General features: G+C 35.6%; 1 protein-coding gene across 26 annotated transcripts in view; it reads left to right on the top strand.

Annotated features, from left to right (window-relative positions):
• Nucleotides 1–13,698, top strand: part of LOC146001468 (zinc finger and BTB domain-containing protein 8A-like) — a 212,921-nt gene that overhangs the window by 83,159 nt on the left and 116,064 nt on the right. Inside the window, exon 6 of one of the 26 annotated variants that reach the window (XM_083138809.1) lies at nt 3,267–3,574. The exons of 24 other annotated variants lie outside the window; for them this stretch is intronic. In XM_083138809.1, coding sequence (XP_082994935.1) covers nt 3,267–3,559 — 293 coding nt within the window. In that variant the 3' untranslated portion in view covers nt 3,560–3,574. Of the gene's footprint in view, nt 1–269; nt 1,289–3,266; nt 3,575–13,698 lie in introns of those variants that run through there. One more of the 26 variants, XM_083138823.1, reaches the window with a different exon arrangement.

Below are 13,698 nucleotides of genomic sequence, written 5' to 3'. Positions count from 1 at the left end.
AACAAATATTCCACACTCTTGAAAGATGTAATTCTTGTTTTATCAGTTACATCACTGCCACGCACCTTTATTTTTGCACTGTTAAATTGTATTCTAGCACATGACCAGGTGCATTGAAAAATCAGACCCAAATGCATGCTGTATATAAAAAGTGACTTTCCTAGTCCATTATCTTCTTCTGTTTTCCTTGACTTTCTGGCATGAAGTGCTGCAGCAAAATATAAGTTTGTTTAAAGGAAGAGAATGACATTTTCCCTCTTTCTCTGTAGAATCAAGTGCTGGAGTAGAAGAATTATTGTTCCGAGGACTGCAGACTTCAGCAGACTCATACAAAAGGTTCAGTCTTCAATGCAACATATGCGGAAAACAATTCAAACATCGCAGCTCCCTATCTTTGCATAAATCGATGCATAAGGGTAACACGTGTTGTCCCGTGTGCTTCAAAGTATTCAACCGTGTTACATACATGAGAATTCATATGCAGATGGTACATAATGTGGAACCTCAGAAAGATGGAATGAACATGTAGTTCAGGCAATCTTGGGTTTGATATCATATGTTGATGTTGAACTAAATTGTGATTATCGGGTAATTTGCTGATAATTGCACAGAATCATTATTTGTAGAAATAGCCAGTGTCTGCAATCTCAAGATTACCTTTACTATATTTTTCAGTATATAGTTTTCTTTTTCCTCAGAGCCATTAAATACAAGGTTTATCCAGAAATGAACCATAGCAAGCTGGTAAAATAAAACAAAAAGAAGTGGAGAATTTTGAATATACATTTATTACATATGTGTACACTACTCCTCCAAGATGCCCTCATCAAAGAACGTTCCTGTCTGGGAAAGAAATCGGATGCAATGCCTTCGTGGGTGGTACGAATGTGTGTCAGTAGCCAGTTGGGCACAAATCACGCTGCAGATAATAATTGCTTATTGATTGCACCTGCGCAAATATTGTCTCATCATGAAGTGACTCAAATCTCTTAGCAAGCATGTTGAGAAGTAGTGTGTGTGTGTGTATAGATATGTACGTAATAAATAGTTATTTTAAATTATTTCCCTTTGATTCAGTTTACCAGCTCACTGAGGTTTCTTTCTGGATGACCCTTATATCGTTCATGCTTGTTACATCCCTAACCAGTTGGTTAGGGATGTTGTAACCAATTATTTTGAAGCCAGTTCCATGGCCAATTAAATACTGTAAATTTTTATCAGTTGATTAAAACGAAAATGCTACGAAAATTTTAATATATATTAAGAATCAGATAACTTCTCTAGGTATTTGATTCATAGAAAATACAGAGTCAACTTTTCTTGTTAATTCTAGGCTGCTCAGGAAGAAGCACGCAATGTTAGTTATGTTTATTCTTTTAATAGCAAACATTACAGACAAATGTACATGTTGGGTTATCACTATTTAGAATATTTACACATGCCCGATATAATTTTATACTTACATTTTATTTAATTGATTCAGTGTAACTTAAATGAAAGCAACATATAATCGCAGTTTGTATACTTTTCTCGAGCACCCTAGAATTAGCCATGTGCTGTTTAAAACCCATGAGAATCAAATGCCGATAACCATAAAATATTTGTTAAAAGTTTCCTATGAACAATAATAACATGTGAGAAAGTAAGAATCAGGCATAATGTATCTGTTATTTTGTACATGATAAGGTTTATCCCTGAATGTACACACACATGTTTTTATTACACTTTTTCAATACATGTTGAGGTTCTGAATAATGACGATAATGTGACATGTAGTGAAAGATTTTCTAGTCCCCCAAAGCATAAGGTTACCCCCACATAATATATTCAATTTTTTTTTAGTCAATAAGCAAAATGCAAGAAGCAGCTCCATTTTTTTAATTTGCCTTTCTGAAATTTATTTTGTGAATCTCTATTTTGTTGGCAGATGGAAACAAAATATTTTATATGATGTTATGCCACTACTCTGTTATGCCACTACTCTGTATAGAATCCTGTAATTCTGGAAATACATATTTGTTTTTTAATCATGTTGTTTCAGTGTTGTGTTAAAACCCTTCCCTACTCTTTGTTAACCTAAATTTTGTATAATGGTGTGGACGTAAATCTGCATGATGGATTGTAAATAGTAATTTGGAAATTTTGAATGAAACTGCTGGAATAGATTTAGAAGTAGTTGCTGTGTTGAAGAAAGAGGAGAAATTACTCGTCCTTGGTTCTTTGAGTTTTTCTTTGAAATTATATTAATATCTCTTTTTATGTATCTATTTTTACGAAATGGTACATGGGAGTTGTGCATTTTGATTTAGCTTCCAATTTACTTAACAGTGTTTGCAATTGTTGAAGGTGTGTAATAATTTACTAAAGTTCCTATCCCGTAATGAACTTGCCATGAAAAGTTTTTCTTTATTGAGTCATAAAGGGTATGTCTTACAGATTGGTAAACAGATGTTTGCAGAAAATTTGTAATACCATTTTCCTAAGAACAAATGTGTGCATGTTAAGTTTATTTAGAGCTTTGTGTTAATGAAGATGTTTCAATCATAATTCATGGCAACCTCATCAGACAGATTCAATTGGAGAACAGTTGCAGGATTGCGTGCTTAATGTATTTCTTCCAAAGGAGTAGAGTATTGCTTGTGTGTGTGTGATACAACCACAATGCTTTTATTTTCTGTTTTCATGTGCTTGTATAAGGTTATTGTCTTTGTAAAAATAAAGCATCATAACAAATTCAGACCATGAATAAAATGAATTCACTGCAATATATTCAGCTCATCATTATTGCATGCTTTGTTCACCTGATAAAAAGCAAAGCATGATAAAATCAGTTTTAAGTTGGTGATAACACTTTGCAAATAGTTCAGAAACTTAGAAGTGATTTTATCATTGTTTTAATATATCAAGTGAGCAAAATGCAACTGCTAGCTATAGTGGAACCACAAGCAAAACAACCTGCGCAGACCCGCTACTCCTGTGTACGGTACTCCCGTGATGAGGGGAGGGGGAGAGTGGGCATGCTTCCATATGGCCTGAACGGAGCGGAAGAAGGGAAAGCTGCGCGGGGACTTTTTGTTGAAGTTTTTTTCCCCTTGTGGTCGCTCTATAGCACTTGACATCAGAATTATTTGATAAATTACATCACTGCATGCTTTCGTGTTTGTGTGTATGTTACATAAATTGTATATGCATAAAATTAACATTGAAGTAGTATATATTAAGTGGATGAAGGACTTTGTGTACATCCAAATCTTTTCCTCCTGTAGTGGCTCAATGGCTGAAACAGGAAGATTGGTGGGGAGAGATACCTGAAGCTGCTCAAGAAGAACTTGGAAAGCTAGTTACTCGTGATTCAGATCGGTCACCGAACTTGAAGTTTGTTTGCAAGATTTGTGGTAAAGGGTTCAAACATAGTGGCTCACTTTCGATGCACAAAAGATTACATGGTGGTCATACACAATGCCCTGTATGCCAAAAAGTGTTCAGTCGGACCTACTACATGAAGATCCATATGCAATTAATTCACAATCTAGATACAGATAAATCCAAACCTGGGTAACTTGTATAATTTATGTTCTCAAAACTCGTATGCCACTTTTACTAGCTCCTAAGGATTGAACTGACACACTTGAAAGTTTGATGATACTAGTGCTGTAGGAAGTTTTGATCAGTGAATAAAGTTTTACTTGAAACACCCATTGTTGTTTTTCATAATACATTGTTACAAGTTGATTTTCAAGAACTAGTTTTACAGAGGTTATTTTCAGAGAAGTTAGTAATTCTAATTGCACTGTAGCCTCAAGTTTGTACCACCACTATGAAACATTGCAATTAATATTTTGAATATCTTTATTTGCCACTCTTATTATACTTGAGTTTTATCAGCTGTGGCAAGCTCAGATTTTTAATAAAAGTGTATAGAAAGGTTCTGAGGTTATTGTCAGAGATGTCTATGAGTTCCTTCCCTGCAAGACAGTTGCAAGCACTTGCATATGCAGAATTTTTTTTTACAGAGATCCTGCGTTTTAGGGGAAGTCGGATACACAATAAAGTATATCATTTAACTATTTTTAACATTCCATTTGAAAGTTGTTCAATGATAGGAATGTAATCAAGGGTCATTTTATACCAGAGTTCTTTACTGGTTTCATTTGAAATTTGTTATTTCTTAAAATGTCGAAGGATTGTAGTACTATCAGCTCTCCCCCTGCATGTGCCAGTGGTTGAAATGTACAAGTATTCTTGGGTTGCCATGCTGGTTAAATGCCGATTTAACCTGGTTAGTAACCTGAGAACACTTCTTCGAATCACGTCACAATTCCATGCTTATTGCTGTCAGTCTGGTTAACTTTATTATTTATGAAATGTGTATGTGATATTGTATATAAAATCATAGTTTCTATCAGGGAAATTGGTTCATTTGTTCTTTGTAGTATAATAAATACACAATTTGAAATGTCAATCAGGAATTTTCTTAACTTACATATTCCATAATTTGAATTCTTTCATACTTCAAGGTGCTTTTTTTCTTGCTTTGCTTTAAATACATTGCAGCTATCATTGTACTGCATACTTCTAATGTTCCTTAACAATACTATACTGACTGATTTGTAAAGTTCTAGTTACATTTACATAGAAAATTACAATTATAGCCAGTGTTATCATAGAGTACTTTTTCCCCTGCATTTACCTACCAATACATGTATACATTACATACATACACAAACATTGTAAGTAGTAGTACTTGTGCTATTACCAGCTCGATAAAGGAAGAGCTCTTCTCTAGCAGAATTGTCTACACTTAAAACTAGCTCAACATGCATATATGAGCTTTTTGCTCTAGTGTGGAACCCCATCTAATCCAAGATTTTTGTAAAAAAGCCCTCATGGATTCCATGAGAAAGGAAGAGCCCCTCAGATTGATGTGCCTATACTTACAAAAAGGCACTTCTGTGAGATTGTTGTCCATAATCCTGTCAAAAATATGCCCCTCTTGATATTTTTTTTGGCCATACCTAAAACTAGGCCACACACACACACATACACACCCATACACACACGTATTTACTTCCAATTTAAGTTTAATTGGACCCCAGCCTCAATCCAATATTAAAAACAATGCAATATGCAGAGACCCTCTAGAATTGCTCTGTGACTCTCTCATTTCTTACATCATAAACATATGATTTTTCTCCTATGAGAATAACACTACATATGGTGTCATCAGGTAAAGCCTCGTGGAATTCACAGATAATTTTAATATTTGTTCTGTCATTCACCACAACCTGTTTTCTTTTTGAAGTGTTAATTACAAACATGGGTCTCTGTGTCTTGAATTCATCTGGTGTGTAGTACATGTCAGTATTGCCTGTAGTGACACGCTTGAAGGAAGAAAAAGCTTCATATAATTTCAGGAAGTCATCCTTGGACATGTCTAAATTGTAATTTTCTCTAGGAAAGACCTCATTTCTGCCATTTTTAAGATATATGTTCTTGATGTTGCAGTTATCAAATTTACTTGAATTTTTTTCCTGATTATTGTGTCTCCCAGTCTGAAACAGTACTACCACAAAATCAGGCATGTCAAATTGTATGCTGGAGAATGAGTTTGTAGCATCAAACTCATAATATGTACCAGATGCGGGCTTCTGTACGCATTGATACGTATAAAATTGCAGAGGAATTTGTGGATTTTTTATTATATCTGCTTTGTATTTAAGACCATAGCTGGCCTCATACTCAACAACAGGGATTCTTAGCTCCATAGTCTGAATAATGCATTTGCCTGCATCTGGTAGGGTATTAGGCAGAGCTTCCCCTGTAGAGTTTATTGTACTGTACCTCATCAAAGCATTGTTATCATTTGCAGCTCTTCTAAATGTGATTCTTAACCCACCCTTCCACATAATTTCTTTGTAATCTGAGAAGAATCCTGGCAATAGGCGCATGGGGAACAGCACTGTGTGGTTCTTAGATAATATCTTATCACCAGCCTCGAATCCTCCTATTTTGTAGTATGAAGCCTCGGTTTTGGATAATTTTAATGTAGCCAAAGCTGTGGAGGTAATGCCGGGATAATCTACTCTGTTTATAACAACACCATGCTTTCTGATCTCAATTTCAGAGAATAGATGCGGCACAAAATTGTCTACAAGTCTTATATTTGAATTTGCCGGATAATTTGTACCATCGAGCTTTACAACATCAAATTTGATGTATAGATCTGCTCTGTGGGGGTGTATAAAGCCATCCCCTACATCAAGATCAACCTCGATTTCTGTGTTGGGTTGATTTAAATTTGCAAATGTCCTCCTGTTTGGGGGGAATGATTGTAGCTCATAACTCTCAATATTTTCCATTGTATGTATTTTTATTTAAATGTTAATCTCTATGATAGCAGTTGTTGTGGCTCCAGCAAAATCAACTAATTCTTCTTTTTCATTAGTGACCATCAATTCAATATAATCTATTCTATTATGACACACAGGAAAATATAATGTTGGGGATGGATTGTAGATGATGGGCTCCATGAATTCAGAATTAGGTTTGAATGTTGCAATGATCCCTGTTTGTTTGTGAGTGCCTATGCCATTTGATTTGGTGATCATACCCTCAGCCACATTACAGTGAATATTCAGAGTCTCTATGGCTAAGAATTTAGGTATATTCATAGCAGTGTGTTTAATGCCCGGTTCAAGTTTTGTATTGTTCTCAAAGCCCAACAGCTCTCCTATCGTAGCCAGATCCACTGTTTCTGTAGCAGATACAATTTCTACCCTGTGAGTGACAGAATTTTGACTTAACACTACACCTCTGGGTAATTGAGCATTTAGAGTGGACAGATTATATTGCCCTGGAGTGATGACAATTTTTTCATCCCCTACTGCAATTGTGTTGTTGTGGTGTGTAATATTGGGGATTAGGTACATGCCATAAAATGCCCTGAGAGCTATTGTTTTGGGATATACAATGTCATCATGTAATTTGAGTTTCAATATTGAATTTTGGCTGGTGAGATGGAATACCCCCATGATGTTTCAGATACCACAAGGCTTTTTGAAAATCTTTAATTGATGGTTTATTTATTTGAGACATATATCTAAGAACAGATAAACACAAATGACCGCAATTAACATCTTTGAAGTTTTGAACACGGGCATTATTGTAATAAAGATTAGCTGAATTTAGATATTTTATTAAATTTTCAGGTGGAACACCTCCAAATGAATCAAACACAAATGCCTCATTTTTTAAATATTTAAGATAACAGATCCAGTGAGTGCCCTGATTTTTGTACTTATCCAAATTAACAATGCCACACTCTTTGTTGAGTGGTTGTTCTGGCAAAAAATCAGACATGTACACACCTCTAAAATGTTTGATGCCCAATGGCTTGATTAAAGCTTCAATATCTTGGTTTGTAAGCGGCTCTTGTTTTTTTTAAACTTATTCATGGCTCTCTTAATACCTTTGCCTTGTTTCTCCATGGCCAGGTTATGGCGCCTCTGCTCATCTAATTCTGCCCTATTCTTCTTGGCATCTATTACTGTTTTTGCTATGGCGGCTGAACCCCCAGCCAAGCTCCCAACAGCCCCGAGAGCAGCTAAGATGGCAGGGATGGTAAATATAAATCCCCCCACATGTGATTTTTTTCTTGATTGCTGTAATTTTTTTAATTGGGGGGTACTAAGCAACAATTTCATACCATGTCCCTTGGCAATACAAGAATTTTTTTTCTTGCGCTGCTTTTTTGTTAAGAGACTGTCAATAGTTTTAAGAGATTTGAGACCTGCATAAGGTATTTGATACATAACACCCTTGGCCTTCATTGTAGGTTTATTATATACATATTCACAACCCCCACCCCAGTTTTTGTTTGGTGCTCATAGCTATGGTGGTCCCCAATGCTGCTATTTTTTCACTCAAAGAAGCATCTTTGCTTACAAATCTACCAAATGCAGCCTCTTCTAATTTCTTGTCTGCAACATGTCTTTTGTCAAGATCAGAATGTGTGTTGTATGCTATGTCATGGTCTCTACAAGCAGCATCTAGGGGATTTACACCAGGATCCCCTCTGTTTAATCTATGATCCAATTTTGTGCCTGGACCACAATACTGATAACCTGGAATATGTAGTTCAAATGGCAGCTTGTTTATAATGTCATTAACAAGGCCCCGACCCTCAGAAATATTCCAAAATTTAGGTGGTAGAGTATTAATAATTTTTATGAGATATCCAATCCCCTTAGTGTCATTCACTATAAAATTAGACAATTTGGCGCTTATCATGTCCATAATTCCAACCTTTTCATTGTAAAAATTGTGGTTCCCAGCATTTTCCTCCCCAGCTATTACCAATAGCCTATCTACAAGTTTCCTGACATCATCAACCCACACAAATTCTTTAGGCAGGGTGTTGTATTGTTTGATTCCACTGCCAGTCTTGATTTGAGACCATATGGGCTTGATTAAATTATTGTATTTTGCCCCACTGCTCGACTTGACTCTTTTTTGTGTGGGATCATTGTTCTGGTATAGAGCATCTGATTTTATTAATATTTCTTTGTAATCCTCATAATCCTGATCTGTATAGCTGCCAGGTCTCTTCCTAGTCATCAATTCCCACAATCCAGGTGTTCCGAGATACTTAACAAAAGCACCTTTTTCTCCGAGACGAGATTCTGAATAAACAATTATATCATCTCCCATAAATGTTACTCTGAAATTGCCAATTCTATGTATGATGCTGCCATCAAGCTCTGTGTCAGCATATAAGCCAAAAACCTCATCTTTATTGTCTTTAGGTGTTGTTAAATATTTTTGAGCAAGAAGACCCAATTCAATAGGATCCTGACTAGCCTCAATTCTTCGAGGAGGACTAGGTGTATGAATACTGGAAAGTGGGGTGAATGGATAATCTAATATGTTCCTAGCAGCTACAGGTACAAGCTCTGTGAGTAAATTTTGATTCTGCTCTGTAACAGTTTTGATATTCTTACCTAAATTATTAATAGCATCAATTACAGGCTGTTCTGTTTGTTTGTGTTTTTCATAAATTCCACGGTTCTCTGATTTCCATCCCTTAAATCTTTTTACAAGATAATCTCTTAACTTAAGATCATCAATGATTGGCCTTTTCATGGTTATTTATATACGTTTCAACGTCTAGAAAATTGCTGATTTTATTTCTGTATTTACCAGTATTAGGTGTTCTTGTCATATCAATTGTAACAAACCCATAACTGTCCTGGTTCCAGCACCTGCTGCAAAACTTAGAAAAATCATTGTAGCTCAAGTCCCCACCTACATATTCATCATGTATGTGTTTGAGGTTGGTATGATCTTGATGAAATACACATATAAAATTGCTGTTGTCCCGGATCAGTTGCTTGGGTATTTTTGAAAAAGTCTGTGCCAGGTAGAAGCAATCAATGTTTTTGTGTCGGCCCTGTGTAAAGAAATTTCTAACTTTGTTTTGATTATCCAATATAATGTCATCAAACACAACAACAGAATTATCGAGACACTCATCAAGTGGCTTAACATCTGGTTCAAAAATGGCAATATCCAATCCATCATATAGCTTCATCAGCTGTTGATATTTTAATTGTTCCAAGCTCTTAGAGAAGATATACAAGTGCCTGTTTTTCCAGTCTAACCAGTTGGGTGCCAATAAAAAATTATCAACCATTAGTGTAGTTTTACCACAAGCAGATGGCCCAACAATAAGACACCTAATATTATCAGGTAACAATTTTCCATTTCTCTTATTCTGCTGTTCAGGTTCTGGCAGCCTCTTTATAACATCCCAGGTGTTCATATTATTATTTTGTTTGCATCGATCCAGCTGTTTTCCGGATGACCCAGCCATTTGACAAGTAACTTGTTGCCTTTTTTGCGGATGATTTTTTCTATGAGATATGTGTCAGGCTGTTTAGTTTTGCTGAGCTCTTGTTCATAGAACCTGCCTTTGAGAATTTCTCCTCGGTGATCCTTTATTATATATGTGTTAAGGGTCCCGGGTTTAACTTGAACCACTGTAAATAATTCAGTGCTCCAGTTTCTTGTAAAGCCTCTCTTGAATAAGTGCTTATATTTGCTTATTCTTACTTGATCCCCAATCTTGTATCTGGCTTTTCTTATTGTTGGCTGATATTTAGGATAATAAACAGTGCTGATCAATTTTTGCTCATCAGATGAAGTTACTTCAGAGGGTTTCATGTTGATTGTGGAATGGACCGAGTTGTTATATTTATGTAGAAGTTCTGGAAGAATATTAATCCATTTATAATTACCTTGGAGGGTAAATTGTTTATACATAAGATTTTTTAAGGTTCTGTTGAATCTCTCTACAATTGAGGCTTTGAGATCACTGTAACTCGAATAATGTTTTATTGCCTGGCTTTTAATAAATTGTTGAAACACTGAATTATAAAATTCTTTGCCATTATCTGTTTGCAAATAGCGCGGGGATCTTCCACTCTGATTGATGATTGTTCTCAAAGCTTCTGTAACACATTTTCCAGTCTTGGATTTGAGTGGCACAGCCCAGGCAAATTTTGAAAATGTGTCTATTACAGTGAGTAGATACTTGTAGCCCTTGTTGATTTTGTCTAAGTTTTTCAACTGCCCACTTGCCATTTCAATCAAGTCGCTCTGCCATAAATCATCTATGCCCTTTGTGACTACTGGGAGTCTCTTAAAATTATGTCGGGCCTGTCTGTGTAATTCATCAACAATAATTTTTCTAGACATAATATGTAAACAAGAATATTGCAACTATAGGGTGTTCAGCAGCTGATACTGCAGGATTTTCTAAATATAATTTGTCCCCTATCTGTATTTTAAATTCCAAAGTGCCATCATCTTCAGTATAGGCTGTTTCCAATGTATTGGGATCTGTAAAATCCTCCAATTCTACACTGGTGATTTTCACTTTGTTGTTAGCATTTGTTATTGATAAGGTGGGGTAGTGGTGTGCCTGTGGCTGAAGCCAATATTTGATCTTGATTGGTCTCAATGTGCCCCCAACAAAAAACTGGTAATAAAATTGTGCAGGGGACAGCATATATATTTTGCCACCTGGTGTAAATGGAGAATCATATTCTTTGTTGGGGATGCTGTACAATTCAAGAATTACTGAATGTTTTGGATTCTCGATTATGCCTGTTATTTCCTTTTCTGCTGTGAGCAATCTGCTTGTTACAGATTCAAGATGCTCATTGATAGTCCTAACAATCTCATCGTGCCCAGGCTTGATTCTTATGTCCACAGCAAGTTTCTTGTATTGTTGCACAATTTCTTGTAGCTGGGTGGCAAAAACAGACAGAGCATTTGCTTGATTGGATTCCATGGTTCCTAGCTGTTGCTTGATATTAGCTACAATTTGTTGCAAATTTTCAACAACTGCCAATTTTGAATTTTGAGCTGAAAGATCATGGACCTGTCTTCTGATATCCTCAAACAGGGCATGCAATTCATTAATATGTTGATTGGTTGGTAGAGTGGCCACTGTCTGAGTAAGATGTTTGATCTCTGCCTGGATATTCTTGATATCTTCTGATTTCAATATCCTATTCACTGCTCTCTTAATATTTTTAAGTTCCTGTGATGTAGGAAGATTTGATACTGTATTTTGCAAAGATTCAAGTGCCAATTTTACATTGTGTAATTCAGAAGCATGAGCCACATTTTGCATGGCATCTTGGAGCAGGGCTATATCTGCCTGAGAGGGTGTGGATTGTTGTAAAATTTCAAGCTTTGTTTGGATATCATCGATCAAGTGATGAAAATGAGATAGTTCAGATTCAGTGTTGAGGTTTTCAAGCTTTGTAATTTGTTGCTGGACACTAACAAGGGTATCTACAATCCCGGGCAATCTGGATTCAAGTACATTTGCCAAATCACTTTGCACTGCTGCTATTGTACCTTCAAGATGGGTTATGGAACTTTGAATTTTTCCAAAATCTTCATATGTTTCAAGTTGCAGCTTAATATTTGCCACACTCCGAGTTATTGCATTCAAAGCATCAGAAGATGGCAAATTGTTCATAAAATTTTCAAGTGTCTCAATTTTTTCTTTAACCTCGGCTATGGCATTGTTCAGAGGGTCCAGATTAGGTATTTGGAGTGACTGAATCTGTTCCTTTAGAGTGGAAATCACTAGATCAAAATCTTCTTGTGATTTTATGCTTTTGACAATTGTTTGGAGCTGTGTCTGGACATTATTTATCTGCTCTTCTAATTGCTGTTTCAATTGCTCAGAGTTGTTAGCCTGGGTCTTAAATTTGGCTTGAAGAGCTGCTACAGCCTCTTCCAAACTTTGAAAATTATCCAATGTAGCCAGATCAGTATATTTCTGAAGCAATAATTTGAGTTCAGAATCAATTTTAAGAAGAGGGTCCATGCATTGTGATTGTAAATTTGTAATTTCTAATTGAAGACTGGCATTGAGTGTTGTTTGTAAAGCTTGTAAATCACTTCTTAATTTCTTGACTCTGACATCAAGCATCAGAATCTCATCACTGTGATCTTCATGTCTTGTATGGCCAAATATATCATTAGGCATTTTGATTAGTAGTTATTTATTATAGAGTATCTGATTCTTAATTCTATAAAAAAGGGTATAAGCTTGTCATAAGATCCAGGGACCTCAATATATAAGCAGTCACCAGCAGAAACAGTATAAACAGTGCCAGAAATCATGTTTGAGTGCTTAATTCTATAAATATTTCTCCCTACTGAAATCTTGACATCACCCTCAGGAGTTGTAATAAATTGCAATTGCCCACCTACAGGTAATTGGTAATAATTTAAATTATTGTTAAATATGTACAATATTTTGCCTGTCTCCTCATCAACATCTGTAAATATGCTGTTCAGATGAATAATTAAAAAGCCACTCAGTTTAGATATTATATCAGGAGAGGCTTGTGGTGTTGGCAGGTCCATAACAGTCCGTTTTTTGAACCCAAATAAGTTCATAGGCATGTTTATTTATTTCAAATCATGCTCTGTAATTGGGCATTGATTGCCATTTTTCAAATCACAATGACCCCATGGTAAAGTATGTATGCCACATGATAAAATGCATCTCTTATCATCATGTGGGTCCAGAGCCACTTTTCTTACAACATTTGAAGTCAACAAGTGATCCACACTCTGAATTCTGGATTCCGATGTTCTGATTAAACTCTGGGATTTGATGCAATTTTTATAATCTTCAAATTTAAGCTCTTTTTCCACAGCTACTTTGCCAATGCCCTTGGCTTTTTTGACAACACCACTACATGTTTTAAAACTGTACATCTTGGCATTTAACCCAGCAAATTCCACAATAACATCACCAAGTGTCTCATCTTTTAACTTGCCGGGCACTTTTTTGTTGTGGGGTTGAATATTCAAATGGCTTGGCAATTCACTGGTATCAAAATATTTAAACAATTCAGGCTGTGCAATATCTTGATAAACATCTTCTGTTTTAATATCAAGAACAAAACTATCCGTGTCCATGTACATCAATTTTACATTATCACCATAAAAAGGTTTCAACACATCATAATACAATGTTAACATATGTAATTTGGACAATTCCAATATTGCAGCCCCTACATAAATAGGTTTATCAAACTTAATTTTTGTTTTTTTCATGTTGAAAAGAGCCATATCTTCATCATAAATTCTTCTGTAATTGAAATT

The sequence above is a fragment of the Lepisma saccharinum genome, chromosome 17 (genome assembly GCF_977018435.1).
Source record: "Lepisma saccharinum chromosome 17, izLepSacc3.1, whole genome shotgun sequence".
In the NCBI taxonomy this organism is placed as follows: domain Eukaryota; kingdom Metazoa; phylum Arthropoda; class Insecta; order Zygentoma; family Lepismatidae; genus Lepisma; species Lepisma saccharinum.
This window is presented reverse-complemented; position numbering and strand designations above follow the sequence as displayed.